This window comes from Gigantopelta aegis, chromosome 6, assembly GCF_016097555.1.
Source record: "Gigantopelta aegis isolate Gae_Host chromosome 6, Gae_host_genome, whole genome shotgun sequence".
NCBI lineage: Eukaryota > Metazoa > Mollusca > Gastropoda > Neomphalida > Peltospiridae > Gigantopelta > Gigantopelta aegis.
Window position 1 is genome coordinate 96,599,318 of NC_054704.1, and position 22,237 is coordinate 96,621,554.

The window sequence follows — 22,237 nt, forward strand, 5'->3', positions numbered from 1 at the left end:
GAAATGTTCGGTCTAATGGACAGGAGGCGGCGTGGTGAGGTTTCTATAACATGGACCAAAACGTTTGCATTATATTTTAATTAGAGACTTTAGAACTTGATTTAGTATTTATCTCTCGTCCAATGATCAACAGACGGTAGCATGAGTATTGTCTGCCATCTGTCGTTAATCGTCCATGCGTTGACAAATTAGAAGAAAAAAAAGTCAAAACTATTTTCAACCTTCCTGAATCAACGCTTTTACAAACTAACTACCTTCCTCCGAACATATTAAGTGCCTATCCCAGGCCCCCCCCCCCCCCACCCCCCACCCCCGAAAAACCTAAACACAACAAACAGAAATCAAACCCCCAAACAGAACAGCAACAAACAAAAAAACAAACGAAAAAAAACAAAACCACAAAAACCTGTAACCATCTTTACTGATTAATGAAACTATTTAATCCAGAATAATACTTTTTTGCAGGTTATGTATAATATGGGTACAGGTATTACACATTTTGCAGGTTATGCATAATATGGGTACAGGTATTACATATTTGTGCTTCAAGTTTCAGGTATGTGAATCGAATGTTTTAAGCAGTTATAGAATCAAAATTACATATCAGAAAATGTAATGCCGAAAAGCTGATTGAAGTTAATTTACTTAAAGAGATGGACAATGTCTCCCACGTCCTGTCCACACGCCGACCTCTGTCTCTTGTTGATAAGATAGTTCACAGAACTAATCTTCCTATCCTTTCCAGAAAATTCCTTCTATATTCGTTTTACTCCTCCTCCTTTTACAGTGGCTCTGTTATCCTCACTGAAGAATATTTCGAAGACCTTAAGAGTATTTTGTACTTTCAAAGACTTTCCAGTGAAAAAGGTCAAAGCATAATCGGACAGACTTTCTGCATTTGACAGCTGATATTTAACTAACAGATGTCATCACAGTGAGACAGTGGTACTTGCTGTGCATCAGAAATACACTACTCTAATTTTATGCTACTCCGGCATTACACATTTTGACATGCAATCACTACTTATAAAAACAAGAGTTGAAGTTTATTTTGTCTAACGACACCACTAGAGCACCTTGATTTATTAATCATCGGCTATAAGATGTAATCTTTGAGAGAAAACCTGCTACATTTTTTCATGAGTAGTAAGGGATCTCTTATATGCACCACCCCAAAAACAGGATAGCACATACCACAGCCTTTGATATACCTGCCGTGGGGCACTGGCTGGAACGAGATATAGCCCAATGGGTCCACCGACAGGGATCGATCCAAGATCGACCGCGTGTCAGGCGAACGCTTTACTACTAGGATATGCCCCCTCCCATCACTACTTATAAGGCATTTTTATCACTAATGAACGATACCCATATAATATCACATGCAAAATATTATTATTCTGGTATAAATACTTTTCAAGTTATTAATCAGCAAGAACGGGGTACAGTTGTTTTTTGGTTTTTTATATTTTTGTTTTGGTGGGGTGGATGGGAGTCACCCGATATACTAGTGCTAGTGTAGTTAATGGGTTAATAACATCGCTTTCTTACAGTGATTCGTTGCGTTACCCGTGTATCCATTTTATTATGATTAAAACATTAAATACATAATAATTATTAAGATACACTGCGCGTATCGATACACTCGGTAATTTGTGTAGAGGCTCATATAGACTGTATGCGGCACGTGCGTGCGGTACGGCTAAAACAAATCGAAATACATTAGTTTTAATGAGAGCGTCTAGACTGGATGCGTGCTTCTGCAAAACGCATGCGGCCATCCGCAATGAAATAATCGTATATGATGTATACGCCCAAAACGGAATTGATCGGTCCTCACACAGACAACGCGCCTAGTCTGTATGAGCCTTCAAAGTCCACTGTCGATCACCCCTCACCCCCATCAATGTCTTGTCTTTAACGGGTTCTCTCAGTTTATCTGTCCATAGTTGTAAACAAGGGACTCGCGTCACAAAATAACCGATCTGTCCATAGCTGTAAACAAGGGACTTGCGTCACAAAATACCTAATTGTACACAAACACACGTGCATATATATACGTGGTTGAGGCGGCATTTAGCTCAGTTGGTTGAGCGCTCGCACCACAACTGATCAAAAGGGAGTGGTATGTGCTTTCCTGTTTGTGGGAAAGTGCATATAAAAGACCCCTTGCTGCTAATGGGAAAATGTAACGGGTTTGCTCTAATGACTACGAGTCAGAATTACCAAATGTTTGACATCCATTAGCCGATGATTAAGTAATCAATGTGCTCTAGTGGTGTCGTTAAACAAACCAAACTTTATAGAATTAGTTTGATTAGAGTTGCGGTCTCGGTGGTGTCGTGGTTAAACCATCGGATATAAGGCTGGTAGGTACAGGGTTCGCAGCTCGGTACCGGCTCCCACCTAGAGAGTTTTAACAACTCAGTGGGTAGGTGTAAGACCACCTCACCCTCTTCTCTCTCACTAACCGCTAACCACAAACAACTAACCTACTGTCCTGGACAGACAGCCCAGACAGGCGAGCTGTGTGCCCATGGCAGCGTGGTTGAACCTTAATTGGATATAAGCACGAAAGTAAGTTGAAATGAAAGTTGCTTAATTTCAGACAGCAAGATTTGACTAAAGAACAGTTGTTTGAGGACTGGCTAGACTGTGCAGGGATGCCTAAGGTATATAATAATCAATTTGACTTAACACTGTCGATTTTTTCCCATGGTATCCAAGCTTTAAAGTTTTATTTATCATGTTAACTTATGCATTATTAATTTTAGGGGAAAATGTTAAACTATTTCCCACTACAAAACTGTCGGGTGTTTTCCCTTGAGGTAGCAAACTTGGTTACAGCCGAAATGTCTGACATAATACACTTAATATGTTTTTCATTCGTTCCCCTTTGAGACTTTCATTCAATGCACTTTTGGAGTTTTAATGGATGCACAACAGATGCGAACCAAATGACTAATATAATATTGATTACCTAAAGGAATTGTAGTTTTATTTTTAGTTTGTTTTATCGAATTATGTATTTTGATAATGCTAATTACGGGTTAATAGTCTCTGAATTAGATGTCCTTCAGTGGTGAATGTCGTTTCAGTCTACACTTATCTTCTTTTCCTTTTTGTTTTTCAGTCGCTGGACAATTTAAATATAACCGAAAAAAATAACATACTTCTGCAAGAGGTCAATGCCCAGGTGTGTGGTACTGGTTCAGTTGTATTTATATTCACTGGTAAATCAGGGCCCAATTTCACAAAACATCGTAAGCGTAGTTTTGCACGTAAACGTGAATCTACGACTAAACCACAATTTTTATTACTATTATAGTGCAACAAAGACAGTTAAAAATAAACGTATTTCCTTCTTTTTTGTCCTTAAAATGCTCCGTCTTCCGTAATAATGTAAATTTCTTCGTGAAATAGATGCCAAACACGTGTAAATGTATGACTGGTATAACAGCTAGTCGCAGACGTAAAGTTACGATGTTTTGTGAAATAGGCCCCTGGTTTTCTGTTGATCTTTTCAGAATATCTTGCACACTAGTTCAGTAGTAGAGCAATCGCATGAGGTGCCATAGGTTATAGGATCGAGCCTTCGATGGACTCATCCCCCACCCCCATTTCAACCAGTGTTCCACAACGTATAGATCAAACGCGTTGGTATATGCTGTCCTGTCTATAGTCCAGGCAGTTATGTAAATTTGCTTTTTTTTTTGCTCGTCAGTAAAATGTATTTCTTTTTATTCTTAAGACTATCCAGAATTAGAAATCCATTGGTAGCATTTTGTTCAGTCATTTGATCATGGTGGCCATCTTGAAATTCAAAATGGCCATAAGTTTGGGATTTGTTACATATATTTTGACTCCCAGTTAACATAGAAACACAATTCTTGTGTTTATTTATATTTTTGAGATCAATGAACTCGCTGATAACATTTTATCTAGTCATTTGGGCATGACAGCCATCTTGAAATTCAAAATGGCCACCAATTGAATATTCTTTTATAATGAAGTTTTGAATAGAAGATGCTTATAAAATATATCTCACTGCTTTATGGTTAGGCGTAGTCAATATGGGGGCAGCAGATTTCCTGTCTTTTGTTCACAACTAAATGTCAAACTATCCCTAAGTAGCTGTATTAGTAGTTTTAAATGGGTTGAGGTGTCGATAAACAAATATTCATTTCTTTAATGTTGAGAAATAATGTTTCATCCCTTTATCTTTCATTGACACCCAATAGCGGATTCATTTTTCGTCTAGGGATGTCGTTAAGCCTTCATTCATTATTCAAAGGGGGCGTGGCATAGCCCAATGGTAAAAGCACTCGCCTGATGCGCGGTCAGTCTAGGATCAATCCTTGTCGGTGGGCTATTTCTTTTCCCACCCAGTGCTCCACAGCCGATGTAACTATGAGCGTGGAATGTACTATTCTGTCCTGTGGGATGCTGCATATAAAAGATCCCTTGCTGCTAATCGGAAATAGTGACCCATTGTGTGGCGACAGCGGTTTCCTCTGTCATTATCCGTGTGGTCTTTAACCATATTTACAACGGCATATAACCGTAATTAAAATGTGCTGAACATGACGTTAAATAAAACATTCCTTCATTTTCAAAATGCCTGTGTAGAACAAATATATTAAAGTGAATGAAAGTAACGAAACAACAGAAGTAACGTTCTACAGTCCACCCATGAACGATATTCACACCTCCTATACAGGTTGTGGAGATCCGTGCAAGCTGCAGACAGTCACCACGGCGTGTACACAAGAAGAGAAAGTGTTCTACAGACGACGGTCTTCATTTCAGAAAGGTAGGTCATGCTTTCTTAAAACGCCTAACGTTAATTGAAGTTTGATTTATTAACAGCTCCCGCTGTCACTTTGTGGCGAACTGAACTGCTGTAGACATAAAAAGCGAGACGTACCTCGGTGCTCTTAAAATCGAGGAAGATTCATATAAAGGTTTGTTTTCTTTGATCCTTTATCTCAGGAGTTCAAAAGACAATCTTCTGACATCCAGAGCCGGCTTACGGATCCGCGAGGCCTGTAGCACAAATAACAGCGGAGCCCCCTTCCCAAGATATATATTTTGCAACCCCTTCGGGGAGAGAGACAAAATTACCTGGGGGAAATAAATGTACACCAGACCGCAGGGCCCCCTAAAGCGTGGGGTCCGTAGCACGTGCTACTAGGATAAACCGGCTCTGCTGACATCTGTTAGAGGGGTCAAATTGATTCTCTTACAGGTACACTACAAACATTTATTTCCCAACCCTCACACTTATTCCGTAGCCAATCTTTGGGACATTGAATTTTATCGCCACTGTAGACTTTTGTATTCATAAACAAAGGGGTTTTGTAAAATTGTTCGTACGATGTTCTGATGAGAGGCGCATGCATTTATTAATGTTTATCCCTAGTGGTCCGCTGCATTGTTTTTAAATAGAAGTTTATTTTGTGGAAGATGAGCATTCTAAAAACATTGCCTTCTGATCCCTTGAGGTAATGTCACCAGTGTCGTGTTCACGAGGCTGATAACTCCCCAACAATTCGACTGGTATCATCGTCTTCTGTCACATCACATTCATCTAACGTTCGGTATGGCGCGTGTGCAGAACATTGTACAAAGGCAGGGGGGGGGGGGGTCTAGACTGACGTACGGAGTATTTAGGGGGTCGGGTCATGCTGCTCCGAGGGTAGGATTTTCCTTTGGCACTGTCACATATGAAGAACATTATAAATACTTATCATAAATAGTTGGGGTTAGGGTTAGTGACAGTACCAAAGGAAAGTCCTTCCGCTCCGAAGAATATATTGATAAAAAGAAATTTTGCTTGCACCAGGGGAGTTTCGACCCTCACCCCTTCTCCGTGTCGGTTCGAAAACCAGTCTAGCGAGCGACCGCAATCGTTCACCCTCCTGAACATGTCTTAGTTCTGGATGGACACTAATCGTTTTAAAGACACTTTTCCATTGGACAGGATAACACATACTACTGCCTTGTTATACCAGTCATGTAACACTGTTTGGGACGGGGGGGGGGGGGGGGGGGGGGGGTCAACGCAGATCCTACGACCATCGGCACCTGAAGTGACCGCTGTAATCCTCTACATTCTGCTTCGGCTAGCTTACCTACACCCTGCCTCGGCTAGCTGACCTACATCCTTCATGGGCTAGCTAACCAACATCTTGCCTCAGCTAGCTGATCTACATCCTTCCCCGGCTAGCTGACCTACATCCAGGCTAGGTTAGGCTTGGCTAGATTTGATCTTCACGAGTTATCTCAATTTAAATGGATTCAGGAGATTTATTGCTGACTTTTTAAAAATTATTTTGTATTACACTGTTTGACATATTTATGAAGTTAACAGCCATAAAAATCTTGGATAATTGCTGTTGAAAAGAAATCAATCTATCTCAGAGCGTACTTTGCGGGATGCCATCCTAGTGTCTCCTCCTGTCTTTGACAAGCGAAACAACGTATGAAAAAATGGTATTCTGTAATACACTGAACGTTAAAAGAAACGCAAATCAAGATTATGGTTAATTTGTAAAAAAAAAGAAGCTTGTTTTGTTTAACGACACCACTAGAGTACATTGATTGATTAATTGATTAATTCATTTATTAATCGTCGTCTGTTGAATATCAAACATTTGGTAATTTTGATATAGTTTTAGAGAGGAAACCCGCTACATTTTTCCAGTAGTAGCAAACAATCGTTTATATGCACCACCCCACATTCAGGATAGCATATACCACAGCATTAAAATGCCAGTCGTGGTGTACTGGCCAGGTCGGGAAATACATGTAGCCCAATGGACCCACCGACCGGGATCGATCCTCATTGCTTTGAAATAATAAACGCTATATCATCTTGTAATTCTCCTGAATCTCAATATGTATTAACCCTTTCTTTTTTTTCTTTTTTTTAAAGTACCCCCTCCCCCCAAAAAAAAAGAAGAAAAAAAAAAAGAAGAAGAAGTAATAATAATATATAAAGAGTAATAAATTTACAGCTGAAAATTATGTTCGTGTTTATTTTGGTGTTCAGTATATTTCTGTGCATCAGACTTGCCAATCAATACAGCCCCTGTTCGGACATGATGCGATCTTCATTGTCCACCCACCGGGGGCAAGATGATAAGTTACCAAACAACACATTCTACTTAGCGTCCGATGAAATCTATCTGTATGTCCACAAGTGCTCCGGTACCGTTTGTGATTAAAACATATTGTTTTATGATGTTCCAGTAATGGATAAAAACACGCTTCTCTCGGTCGCATCTGCTGCGGAAAATGGACTTGGTGCATTGTTTTTCACCCTCGCGATCTCGCTCTCGATCGGTTTTGTGATCATAAGGTGGCTGTTATCGTTCACCGCGGCGCTTCGTTATCGGTGCCCTGGGACCTCGGCAGGAGACACAAACAGAAGAACATTTCCCCAATTCGTAATTTATGACATTTTCCTATAAACAAGTGACTGGCCGGCATTGCCCATGTGGCCTATTAATGACAGTTACGTGTGTTTGTAAATAGTCATCAATCGGACTGATATTAACTTGATCAAATTAGGGACGTTTTAGTAGCTTCACACTTAGTCATTCCCAATTTAATCATCTTGACTGAAGATGAAAAATGTGAGTGTGGGATAACGTGAAATTTTATTTTAATAAAATATTTATTCAGAGCCGGGTGTAAAAGGTATACAAGCGAGTCTTGACCTTCTGCTCCTCGCCCCCGCCCCCGCCCGCATATTATTAAAATACAGAGTCAAACGTAGACTCAATAACTATGTTAGGGACAGTAAAAAAAGAAGAAAGCATTAGGGAATAAGCATATAACTATAGGTTCTTCTTCAGCGAAGCTCAATACAGCGTATTGTAACAGTTTGGGGACGTAGAAAGACCACACACCTTTTACATCCGAAATAGTCTGTGGAAAAATACAATGAAAAGAACCCCTGAAAACTAACTGTCAAACTTTTGAAATGACTTCGGTACAATTATGACACTAAACTGTCAGGGACTGGGAGATCCAGCAAAAACAAAAGATGTATTAAATTATCTGAAACAAAAGAAATATAATATTTATTACCTGCAAGATACACATTTCATTAACGAATTGGAACCATACATAAAAGCACAGTGGGGGTTACACGTGCATTTTTAATCCTTACTCTAGTATCTCCAGAGGTGTAGCTATCATGTTAAATAATAATTTTGAGTGTAAAATTAATAAAACCAAAACGGATAATTCTGGAAATTACATAGCAATGGATATAGCTATAGAAAAAACAACAACGCTACTAAATATTTACGGACAAAATGGAGATAACCCTACCTTTTTTGAAAATGTTCTGAAAAATATTGAAAACTTTGAAAATGAACAGTACATAATTTGTGGCGACTTTAACTTAGTGTTAAATCAGGATTTGGATACTAGTAATTATCTACATGTAAATCATCCTAACTCAAAGAAAACATTATTAGATAATTTACAAGTGTATGATTTGGTTGATCCGTTTAGGGAATTGTACCCAACATTGAGAATGTATACATGGAGAAAGAAAAATCCTATTAAGCAGGCGAGATTAGATTTTTATTTGATCTCTAACAACTTGATGACACACGTAGAACAAGTAACTATTGATAATAGCTATAGATCTGACCATGCAAGAGTGATTTTAAAATTAAAACTAAATACTATTAAAAAAGGTACAGGTTTGTGGAAATTTAATACTTCTTTATTAAACGACAAAGAGTATGCTAAGATAGTAAAAGAAATAATAAATAATATAAAAACGCTATATGCTGTCCCGGTATATAATATAGATGAAATAAACACAATTCCAAAAGACACACTTCAATTTACCATTAATGATCAACTTTTCTTGGAAACGCTATTAATGGAAATCAGAGGGAAAACGATATCATATTCTTCTGGCAAAAAAGGGAAAAAACAAAAACTGGAAACTAAACTGTGCGAAGATATTAAGGCGTTAGAAGAAAATGCAGCCATAAACTTTAAACAAATAGAAGAACAAAAACAAGAATTGGTGGAAATTAGAAAAGAAAAACTAAAAGGGCATTTTATTAGATCTAGAGCTAAATGGGTAGAAGGAGAAAAACCTTCAAAATATTTTAGTAACATGGAAGCAAGAAAGTTTTATAGCAAATTAGTTTCCAAAATAGAATTAGAAAACGGAAATTTAATCACAGACCAAGCTGAAATATTGAAAGAAACAAAACATTTTTATGAAAAACTGTATTCAAAGCAGGAATCTGAATGTGAAGATATAACAAAATTAATTGCAAACTGTAATTTTAATATTCTCTCTGATAACGAAGCAGCAGAGTTGGAGGGGGAATTAACGTACGCTGAAGCTTTATTATTTCTTAAAAATAAGAAGAATGAAAAAAGTCCTGGTTCTGGTGGATTTCCAGCAGAATTAAAACAATTATTTTGGCTAGATTTGGGGCACTTTGTAGTTAGAGCCATCAACTATAGTTACAGTATTCAAGAAATGTCACATGTACAAAAACTAGGCATCAAAAGCAAACAAACATGAGCAATTTTTTTAAAATTGGAGGCCACTCACCCTTTTAAATTGTACTTATGAAATAGCATCTGGTTGCTTTGCAAATAGGATAAAAACTGTATTGGACAAAATTATTGAAAAAAGATCAAACAGGATTTATAAAGAGAAGCTATATAGGAGAAAATATACGGTTGATATATGACATTATGCAATACATAGAAACATATAAAATACCAGGTCAGCTATTATTAGTCGATTTTGAAAAGGCGTTTGACTCCTTATCCTGGAAATTTATTCAAAAAGCTTTAGACATTTTTAATTTTAAGTGTTCAGTAAAAACCTGGATACAAACACTGTATAAAAATTCAGTTTCAGCTGTAATCCTAAATGGACATCTATCAGAAAGTTTTAAGTTATACAGAGGCTGCAGACAAGGCGATCAGTTATCGCCCTACATTTTTTATAATATGTGCAGATATACTTGCCATTTTAATACGCAATAACAAGAATATTAATGGAATTTATATTGATGGAGAAGAATATCTTATTTCGCAGTATGCAGATGATACTACTTTTATTTTGGATGGATCTCCCGAGTCACTGTACGGCACACTTACTACTCTAGACTGCTTTGCAAAAATGTCAGGTTTGAAGCTAAATTATTCTAAATCAAAGACAATATGGATTGGCAGAAAAAATTCTCAAATGATGCTTTCATCATACTAGATGGAAATTAGAATGGGGTTCAACTAAGTTTACTTTATTTGGAATTCGCTTCTCTTTAAATCTAAAAGATATAGTTAAAGATAACTTTGAACCAAAAGTATTAGAAATGGAAAGTACAATGAAAATTTGGAGTGCACGAAAATTGACGCTATTAGGCAGACTCACTGTTTTAAAAACATTAATAATACCCAAAATAATAAATTTACTAATCTTATTACCAACTCCATCTGAACAATTAGTCCAAAAGTTAAATAAAAGATTTTATAGTTTTATATGGGAAAATAAACCAGAAAAAAAAAATGGAAACTATAATTCAAGATTGTCAAAACGGAGGATTAAGAATGATTAATATTTCAATCTACATAACAGCTTTAAAATCAACATGGATAAGAAGACTACTTACAAATGATTCAAAATGGATAATACATCTTTTTTCATCTATTACAAATGTATCTATACATGATTTAATTAAATATGTGGATCAATTTGTTAGCAAGAAAATGCAAAATATAAGTAATCCTTTTTGGAAAGATGTTCTTGAAAGCTGGAGAAAATTCAATGTGAAGAAATCATTGAAAGTATAGACGACATAATTGGTGTCAATATTTGGCACAACAGTAAAATATTAAAAGATAAAAAACCTATTTTCTACAAAATGTATGCCGAAAAGGGAATTATTTTTATAAATGTTTTAATTGGTGTATATGGTGGCTTTCTAACTGTTGACGAATTTATGGTGAAGTATAATATAATAACGAATTTTTTAGATTATACGTCTTTAATTAAAGCAGTAAAATGTTTCATTGAAAAATATGGAAAATTAAATTGTCAAACTCTGAATTTTTTCCCTAATTACAAACCAGTTTATCTACAAAAGTTAAAGCAGATTTTAAAAGAGAAACAAGGTTGCAAGGAACAACATAAACTGCTATGCAAAACATCACAAATTCCAAAATCACAATTAAAATATTAGGAAAAAGGTTTTAACTATTCATTAAGGGAATGGAAAATATATTATAACATACCCTTTAAATGTACCAGAGATACAACGTTGCGGTGGTTTCAGTACAGAATATTGCATCGAATATTCGCAACTAACCATTTTTTATATACTATTCACTATATAGATACCAATAAATGTACTTTCTGTAATCTGCTGCCAGAGACAATGGAACACTTATTCTATTATTGTCATTTTGTTAAAAAACTATGAAAATCTATTGCAAATTGGATAACAAATACTATGGGTGAAAATATTACTTTTGATAAACATATAGTTATCTTAGGTTTGCCTAATGAACCAAACAGCAGTGTAGTAAATTGGATTATTATTAATATGAAATATTATATTTATTCTATAAAAAATGCAAAAACAGTTGAGTGGATGAGAGAGGTTTTTTTAATGCAGTATATGTTTTTAACATGGACATTGTGTACATGTAAATTGTGTATATGAAATATAATTAAAATATGTGTAAGTCAGTGAGCTCAGGGCTCCTCAACCCTGACACTGCCAAATATTTCTGGAGACAATAAAATTAAAAAACCCACAAACAACTGTCAAAATTAGCAAAACTTGACATCTAATAGCCGATGATTAATTAATGTGCTCTAGTGGTGTCATTAAGCAAAGCAAACTTCAACTTTTAACCCATAGCTTCCGCAAGTAGTTGACTGACTTCTAATTTCAACTATAACCATTTGGTTGTATTCTAGTCTAACAAAATCGCCTCTACGGGCATATAAGATGGACATGCATTTCAATGTTAAGAGATGGTGCATATAAAAGATCCCTTGCTGCTAATCGAAAACAGTAGCCCATGAAGTGGCGACAGCGGGTTTCCTCTATCAATATCTGTGTGGTCCTTAACCATATGTCTGACGCCATATAACCGTAAATAAAATGTGTTGAGTGCGTCGTTAAATAAAACATTTCCTTCCTTCCTTCCTTCAATGTTAAGACTTCGATTTGTCTTAGGGTCATTTTATTTATTGCAAATAATTTTAAAGCTAAACCAACGATTTAAACTTGTATAGTGTAATTATTCCTAGACCCAGTGCTGTGAATATACAGCTGTTAGCATCTACAGTCCTGAGATAGTTTACAATTATTTGAAATGGACAGTGTTCCGAAGGGGACAGAAAGGAGACCCTTGAAAGAAAATTGCAGTTAGCGCCCATTATATGTGTAATACTATCATTTGTGGAATATGACAATATTATTGTAATCGTTAGTGCGATGCTTTAAATGTGCACATTGATTACTAAGACGTAAACCACGTGCAGTTAATAGATGAACTGTTTATTGTTCGTGAAATAATTGGCATGCTCATGAAGTAAACTCTTAGAATTCGACTGGCATGTGTGATCAATATTTGTACCTAACAATCTATCCAAATAGCGCTTAAAGGTGCGTTCTCACTGCATAACTTATAATAACGACTTGTAGTATGCTATTTATAGGCGTCCTCTCTATTTAGTGCATACTTGTGCTGTGTAACTTTTAGCGTGCGTTTAAAAAGCGGTTCTCCCAATACAACAATCATCAAGTCGTTAATAAAAGACACACAGTGAAAATGCCCCTTTAGTACGTCACAAATGGTATCCAGCCTTTTGGTGTGAATAGTGAAATAAATGTGAAAATTAAGTAGAAAAGCAACGTCCGTTGATTAATTATCTTGGCTTTCATTTAATTAATGAGTTTCGGGAAGTAACGTAATGAAACCTTAATGATCATATAACTTTTGGGTTCATTAAAACAAAATTGCAAGTGCACCAGCACCTTTCGGTAGGTACAAAACAAACACAGACCCCCACGTCGATCCCGTGTTTAATACGGGCATTACACAATACAGATGATTATACCACTTGAACGCGTGTAGGTGTGAACTTCACAGCCGTATCGCAGTTCCTCAGTCCATAATTGCTAAATCGAGTTTCTTTTGTGCTGCGGCTTAGTTTTAATGAGAATAGCGCCACATGTTAGTGCAATGATAAGTTTAAGTTGCTGTATTAAGGTATAATTGTGCTATTTTAATGACAATAATCGATCGCTTACTCTTTCTTCTTCTTCTGGGTTTTTTTTTCCACCCATTTTTTAAATGGTGTATTTACAGTTTCCATGATACATGTAACACAATAATAGTTTGAAAAGGTTTTTCTATGTAATCAATACAAAAAATAAAACAACAACAAACAACAAAACCAAACAAAATACAATCACACAAAAAACCCCACAGACCCCCCCCCCCCCCCCCCCCCCCCACACACACACACACAACAGAAAACCCCCAACAAAACAAAACAAAACAAAACAAACACCAAACACGTTGATAGAATGAGAATTCAAGTAAAGTTCTTTCAAAATACGAAAGTGATGCAGGCGATGAAAAATGATAAATGATGAAATGATGATGATGATGATGATGATAACTAGTTTAACGTGCCCATATACCACTAGGGTTTCGAACACGCCTGAAATGATGAGACTGATAAAAAATAGATTTATAACCGTATGTTTACATTAATAGACGTGTAAAAAGTAACAACTAATGCATGTATTAGGAGTACTTATTTACCATCCTTAAACTCAGTTATTAAAATCTGTGTTACTATTGATGTTGGTGATATTAAAAAATTAAAACAAAAAGCACTAAAGTAATTTCATAACTATACATGACACGTATTACATGCATATCTAAACTAATAGACATGTGACAAAAAATAACAATAAAAAATACACGTATTATGAGTGAAAATGTAACAAAAACTTGACAAACAAAAAAGGTTATTAGGATATGCTTATTAAAAACAGTACACTTGTCAAAGCCGACGATCAATTTAGGATGGGTATTGTTTGATCCGAACTATCTGGAAAGTCGTGTACTTGTGAAATTGTCTGTTGACACATAATGTGAAAATCAATGTGATCATCACGGATCACGGCAACGGTGTTTTCACTTGCCTTGTCTGAACATTGTCACCGTAATATACTAATATGGCAGTCATTCCGACTGTTGTTTCAATTGTGATAGTAACGACTCCCAGTAGGCAAAGCTAACAACGATGATGTGTCAAATTAAAGATCAAAGGCCGCCCGATGTTAAATATGCGATGAGTATCTGTGTGCACTGGTACTAAAAGCATTGCTTTGTTTGGGTGTATGCTAATTCTCGAGGCTCTTGTAACACCGCGTTCTTTGAACTCCGTGAATAGTAGTTTATTTCGGAAATATCTTGTTCTATTTTTGATTATTTGTTCCTATTGATTACTTTTTATTTTCGGTCTTATAATATTTGGACAGCAAAATATAGAACATATGTATATATACTCTTCAAAAAAAGAAACGCAAAAGGGTACAACTGGGTTATAACTCCGATTTTATGTTTCCTACCGGTTCATGCTTTGTGATATATAAGGTCATTGCATGTCCCAAACACATATATAAAACGCAGCTACTGTACATAAGTTCCAAAATGTGAATATTCGCAAAAACGCAGCCACGTGCAAACCATGTCACCACTGCACGTGCGTTGTCTGCACGTGCAACATGAACACCGACAGTATAAAAGTGCAGGGTGTTCGCTTGCCTGGCCTCTGTATCTGGCCGACAGTTGAAATCCAGGACATGCCACACGTCCTCAGTGAACCGCAGAGAAACAATGCCATCGGCCGCAGGCGAATCCAGACGGCCGTGTCAGGGCATTCCATGTGTCCCCAAGCTTCCAGACTGTGGGACCGTTATACAACATGGATCAACACGTGACCTAGTCCACCACGGGTCACTCACCCCCGGGCAGGACCGCTACATCCGGGTACGCCACCTTCGGAACGATTGACTGCCCCCTCCACAGCCGCAAATACCAGGTTTGCGCAGGATATCCGACCAGACCGTACGGAACCGCCTTGAGGTAGGAATTCGTGCCGTCCAGTTCGAGTCTTAACACCACAACACCGTCGACTCCGACTGCAGTGGTGCCAATTCATCGACAATAGCCTCAACTGCGATGGAGACAGGTGTGGTTCAGTGACGAGTCCCGATTTCTGCTCCGACGTCATGATGGAAGATGTCGCGTGTATAGCGTCGTGGTGAACGTTTATGCGGCATGCGTGCAGGAAGTGGACAGATTCGGCGGGGTTAGTGTCATGGTGTGGGCATCCATCTATAAGAACGTTCCACGTAACCTGAATGTACACATCGTTCCAGTTAAAAAATGTTTCCAACATGACAACGCCAGGCCTCACACAGCACGTCTCACAACGGCTTTCCTACAGAACAACAACATTAATGTCCTCCTTGGCCATCGAAATCACCGGATTTGAACCCAATTGAGCATCTATGGGACGAGTTGGACCGACGCCTCCGACAGCGACAACACAGCCCCCAGACCCTGCCCGAGCTGGCAGCAGCCTTGTAGGCCGAGTGGGCCACCATCCCCCGGGACGTCATCCGTACTCTGGTTGCTTCAATGGGCAGGCGGTGCCAGGCAGTTGTCAACACACGCGGAGGCCACACCCGGTATTGACTCCAGATGACCTTGACCTTGGTGGTGTGTCCTATCACTTACTCACAATGGACTAGAGTGAATTGTGAACAATCCTGCAACATTTGGTAATTATCGGACTCACCATTCAATAATTAAATCAATTCTCCAAATGTTACGACAATGTGGTTTTGCGTTTCTTCTTTTGAAGAGTATATATATATATATATATATATATATATATATATATATATATATATATATATATATATATATATATATATTATGATATATGAAATAACAAACAACTCCACTTGTCTCCGTCTTAGATATTAAATAGGCCATTCACTCAGTTTTATGGGCCCGTCAGTTAAATATATCCGAGCTTTGTAACCAGTAATTTAAACAATATTTATAGCTCTCTGAGGGTTTGGTCAATGGGCATTCTATTTTATTCTATGCTTTAATACAGAGATCTTCTATAACGTTTAATGTAAAAAAATAACATGAATTTCAAATATTTTCTTTTTTCAATGCATTTGCCAGAAAAGCGGGAATTTTATACAGAGCAGACCATTATGGATCTCGAACGACGTATGACTACACAGTAGAACTAGAGTAATGACCTACCTTGGGTGTGTCTGTGTGCGTGCGTGTGTGTACGTGTGTGTGTTTGTGTGTGCGTGTGTGTATGTGTGTATGTACGTATCCTACGTATGTCGAAAAAACACCACATATAAGTAGAACTAAATGTATTTCGCAGTGTAATAAAGAAGTTAACGAGCAATAATTTGTTTATAGTATTCGTCTGGGTTTAAACAACATAAGGCTAAAACAGTCATGCCATATAGAACGAATGCTCTGTGATGTCATCTGGGCCCGTGCTTGTAAAACTTTAGTATAGACTCAAAACTCTTGAAGTGTCTAAGACTTCATCGCCATGGCAACGCCATACAAACTTGTACGTATATAACATCTTTAGAGAGTTGAGTCTAGGCTTTATGTAAAGTTTGCTGGAAATAAGTCCTTAGGCCCAAAACACATTGAAGCGGGGTCTGGTAAGTCTGGCGCTGTTACGATAAATCACGTTCTATGTCGTCTGCTCCCAGACATGTAGTTCGCGCCAAAATAGACGCTGTGTCTTTTTCGACTGATAGTGATGCCATACTCACCAGACCCAGATCCAGACGAGGTGTGATTTGGACCTTAGATTGTGTATTATCTTTTATCATGCAACCAATAACTAGCGCAACTTGTGGTATGCACTGTTCAGCTTGCAGCCTCACCAGGACACACTCCCTGTCGTTGTTAGACACCCCAAGCAGTCTCTAAGTATTGCTTTATGTGTGTTTGCCTGTCGTAACAAGAGTAGCCTATGTGGCGACAGCGGGTTTCCTCTAAAAAAAACAGTGTCAGAATGACCATATGTTTGACGTCCAATAGCCGATGATAAGATAAAAAATCAATGTGCTCTAGTGGCGTCGTTAAATAAAACAAACGTTACTCTCTCTCTCTCTCTCTCTCTCTCTCTCTCTCTCTCTCTCTCTCTCTCTCTCTCTCTCTCTCTCTCTCTCTCTCTCTCTCTCTCATCTATCTATCTATCTATCTATCTATCTCTGTTGATTACGAACACACACTGTATTTACTTGTAGTTTGACCCAGATCAGGTGGTTTTGCTACTGGACGTGCTGCTAGACGAAGATGCTGTTCCCAATTCCGTTCTAGAGGCTCTACGCATCCACTACTCTCTACAGACGGCAAATGCTGAGGTATGAACATTCTTAATGATTTATTGCATAGCCATACCCTTGATATTTTCACCGCTTCGACATTGATTTATTAATGTTTGAAATTACAAAATTGACATATTGAATTATGTTGTTCACTTAGTATGTAAAAGTTAATAATTGAATCAAAATGTTTATGTTTTAGTTTAACAGAAAACAAAAGCATGTTTTGCACATACCTCGCTTCCCCCTTCCCGCCCCCATAAAATCCATTGGACATAATTTTTTAAGACCGCTATGTGTCTGGAAAGTAGACAGCTATTCTGATGAACACTGACACTTAAATACTAGACCCATTTGTTTAATGAAAAGTACCAGTCATCACCGTCTGCAGACACGTAATAGCATGTTTTAAACGTAAGCCAAAATGAACGTTTTAAGAAGTTAAATTAAGGCTACTTTAAACGTACACTGACATTCAAAAAAGAGTATGTCGATCAGTTTTTCGAAATCGTAAAAACGACCAGAAAACGAGTTGACTGAAGTGTTATATTTCGAAAGTACAAAGAAAGATAGTTTCTTTTTTTAGTTTCGTACAAAATCCATTTTGAGCTACTACAAACGGCAGCACGACCAGAAACACGTAATTTGACCAACATTGGTAATTTGAGCATGTAGAAACGTAAAAACATTGTGTCATAGCTAAGGATATTTTAAAATGCCCAATAACTAGACTTATCTGCTTAAAAATGGATGTGATTTAGACGCTGTAACAGTGCTGGTCCCCGTTCCACGAGGCGATATTGGTACTAAGATAACCTTAAATACATAGCTACATTATGCACTTAGTACTAAGATCACTTCGTAGAACTGGGCCCAGTTGTAAGAAACATATCGTTACTACAAGACACACCGGTAGAACACGCCTTTATTGGATATTCTTTTCTAGGTAAGACATCGATGGTGCGAGTTGGTGGTTCGTGAAAAGGCTCTCAAGTACTACGACGATGTTCGATCTTTTCTTGTCAAAGATCAGGTATAACTGTCAAAAACACAATACTTTTTACTTGTTAAGATTTATTTTTAAACTGCATCCTCTTTTAAAATGACAAAACTGACGATGTTATTTGATCAGTCATTGCTATTAGGATGGTAATAAAAACACCTCAAATGATATCTAGGTTGTTATTAATAGTTGTTGTCACGTCGATGACTTTCAACTTTTTTCACTAAACGTGTCCTTAACTCGTCTGCTTCATACACAAAAACAGATTTTTAGTTCTCATTGGTTGTTAAGTTTTCTTTTTGTGTTCTTTCTTTGATTGATAAGTCATTCATTCTTTCATTCATTCACAAATATGCTCATGTCTTATTCCGTGGTGCACCTACCCGTGCGTTCATGATGTAATTCAGATGCCTTTGAGAATCTGGTGTACACTAGTAGTGGACTGAACTACAGTGTAAACAACATATTTGAATCCATAAGAACAAATTCTACTTTAATATACACAAAACCGATAATGATGATGACGTTGTGCTGTAATTTTGTGTACTACCAAGGCGACCAACTGTACGGAAATTTCGAAAAATATCTAGAATTTTTATCCTCTACCCGGAATTTCGGAATTGATGCCAAATATCGGGGGTGAGGGTGGGTTTTTTTTTCTTCAAATGACTGAAATATTTTTAAAGCATCCATTTCTTAGAACAATCTTTATTCTCGGAATTAAATGTTGTTATCTCTAATTGTAACTATCGTCTACAAAGTTATGTACCATTATTGAGGCGTGTGCCTAAGTAATGTAGATTTTTCGCTCTAGCCAGTGCACCACGACTGGTATACCAAAGGCCGTGGTATGTGCTATCCTATCTGTGGGATGGTGAATATAAAAGATTCCTTGCTACTAATGGGAAAATATAGCGAGTTTCTTCTCTACGACTATATGTCAGAATTACCAAATATTTGACATCCAGTAGCCAATGATTAATAAATCAGTGTGCTCTAGTTGTGTCGTTAAACAAAAAAAAGAAGAAAAAAGGTGCTGTAGCTACATTAACTAATAGTATGAACCCTTTCACACCCCCAACACGGAAACTGTGCTGTCTGTACAATCATGTTTGCGGCCATACGGAGTGTATACGCCAACGCGCATGAATGGGAAGTCTTTAAGATTATCGGCCCATCCATTGTCTAATTATTCCCACAGATGTTGCACCCCTGGGTAATCCTCATATTGACGACCAGCGATTCGTATTGCTTGATCCCATTCACCAGATTATGTATGGGCTCTGCTGTTTCCAATAATGGGCTTGACTGATGTTTGCAGAATTTAATTGTCTTCGGCTGTTGTCGTAATTGTTGCTGTCACTTCATATGGTTTTATTGTGCCCGAACGATACTGTGATGACAACAGATGGGGTCTGGACATAGGTGGCGCAGTTAATGTCAGTACGAGAGCAGGAGCGAAAATACTTAAAGTGTTTGTTATGCTTCGAAAAAATAAATTTGTTTACAACGCAGAATCATTGTACACATATATACATGGTGTTTCATATTATCTGTCCTTATTCTGTACAACCGGCCTCGGTGGCGTAGTGGTTAGGCCATCGGTCTACAGGCTGGTAGGTACTGGATTCGGATCCCAGTCGAGGCATGGGATTTTTAATCCAGATACCGACTCCAAATCCTGAGTGAGTGCTCTGCAAGGCTCAATGGGTAGGTGTAAACCACTTGCACTGACCAGTGATCTATAACTGGTTCAACAAAGGCCATGGTTTGTGCTATCCTGCCTGTGGGAAGCGCAAATAAAAGATCCCTTGCTGCTAATCGGAAAGAGTAGCCCATGTAGTGGCGACAGCGGGTTTCCTCTCAAAGTCTGTGTGTTCTTTAACCATATGTCTGACACCATATAACCGTAAATAAAATGTGTTGAGTGTGTCGTTAAATAAAACATTTCTTTCTTTCTTATTCTGTACTTTTGTATAAGTAGATGTTGACTGATAATATCGTTAGGTGATGTGAATTTTAGGATACGTTGAGAAAGTGCCAATAATTCAACATTCCTGAACAGGGGTGAATCCAGAATAGTGAAAAGGGAAGGTCACAAAATTTTAAAAAGGGCAATTTGAGTTTGTCGAAGGTAAATGAGCAGGGCTTCCAAACAGAGCGAGATCTATAGGTGGGTTTGGGGGCATGCTGTCTATAGGTGGGTTTGGAGGCATGCTGTCTATAGGTGGGTTTGGGGCATGCTGTCTATAGGTGGTTTCATGCTGTCTAGGTGGGTTTGGGGCAGGCTGTCTATACTAGGTTTGATGCTCTATAGGTGGGTTTGGGGGCATGTTGTCTATAGATAGGTTTGGGGCATGCTGTCTTCAGGTGGGTTTGGGGGCATGCTGTCTATAGGTGGGTTTGGGGCATGCTGTCTATAGGTGGGTTTGGGGCATGCTGTCTATAGGTGGGTTTGGGGGCATGCTGTCTAGGTGGGTTTGGGGCATGCTGTCTATAGGTGGGTTTGGGGGTATGCTTTCTATAGGTGAAATGTTGCTCAGGGCATGTTGTCGGGGATAGGTTTCATGCTATCTTCAGGTGGGTTTGATGGCATGCTTCCATAGCTGGGTTTGGGAGCATGCTGTCTATAGGTGGGTTTGGGGCATGCTGTCTATAGGTGGGTTTGGGGGCATGCTGTCTATAGGTGGGTTTGGGGGCATGCTGTCTATAGGTGGGTTTGGGGGCATGCTGTCTGCAAAATGTTGCTCAGAGGCGTGTTGTCGAGGCAGTTTCATGTTATATATTGTGGATGATGAAGGCTTCCAAACTAGCGAGATCTATAGGTGGGATTGGGGCATGCTGTCTATAGGTGGGTTTGGGGCATGCTGTCTATAGGTGGGTTTTGGGCATACTGTCTATAGGTGGATTTGGGGGCATGCTGTCTATAGGTGTGTTTGGGGGCATGCTGTCTATAGGTGTGTTTGGGGCATGCTGTCTATAGGTGGGTTTGGGGCATGCTGTCTATAGGTGGGTTTGGGGGTATGCTTTCTGCGAAATGTTGCTCAGAGGCGTGTTGTCGGGGCAGTTTCATGTTATATATTGTGGGTTTGAAGGCTTCCTGTAGCGAGATATATAGGTGGGTTTGGGGGCATGCTGTCTATAGGTGGGTTTGGGGCATGCTGTCTATAGGTGGGTTTGTGGGGCATGCTGTCTGCAAAGGTGAGTTTGTCGGGCATGCTGTCTATATATTGTGGATTTGAAGGGCTAGCGAGATCTATAGGTGGGTTTGGGGCATGCTGTCTATAGGTGGGTTTGGGGGCATGCTGTCTATAGGTGGGTTTGTGGCATGCTGTCTATAGGTGGGTTTGGGGGCATGCTGTCTGCAAAATGTTGCTCAGAGGTGTGTTGTCGAGGCAGTTTCATGTTATATATTGTGGATGATGAAGGCTTCCAAACTAGCGAGATCTATAGGTGGGTTTGGGGCATGCTGTCTAGGTGGGTTTGGGGGCATGCTGTCTATAGGTGGGTTTGGGGCATGCTGTCTATAGGTGGGTTTGGGGCATGCTGTCTGCAAAATGTTGCTCAGAGGCGTGTTTTCAGGGCAGTTTCATGTTATATATTGTGGATGATGAATTAAAGAACAACAACCAGAAAGCTATTAAAAGGGCAAAAATATAATGTTTTGATGATGATTATGCATGTTAGTCATATACAGTAACGGGTTACTATAATTATAAGACTAATAACGATTTCAGTTTTCCATTCCACGAAT

The 22,237-nt window shown here is 38.3% G+C and overlaps 1 protein-coding gene across 1 annotated transcript in view; it reads left to right on the plus strand.

The window, feature by feature from the left end:
• The window catches only part of LOC121375886 (aminopeptidase O-like), a 56,416-nt gene that overhangs the window by 33,288 nt on the left and 891 nt on the right, over positions 1 to 22,237 (plus strand). The window contains exons 11-15 of the mRNA XM_041503572.1: positions 2,609 to 2,672; positions 3,134 to 3,196; positions 4,721 to 4,813; positions 17,403 to 17,519; positions 18,427 to 18,513. Coding sequence (XP_041359506.1) covers positions 2,609 to 2,672; positions 3,134 to 3,196; positions 4,721 to 4,813; positions 17,403 to 17,519; positions 18,427 to 18,513 — 424 coding nt within the window. The remainder of the gene's footprint in view (positions 1 to 2,608; positions 2,673 to 3,133; positions 3,197 to 4,720; positions 4,814 to 17,402; positions 17,520 to 18,426; positions 18,514 to 22,237) is intronic.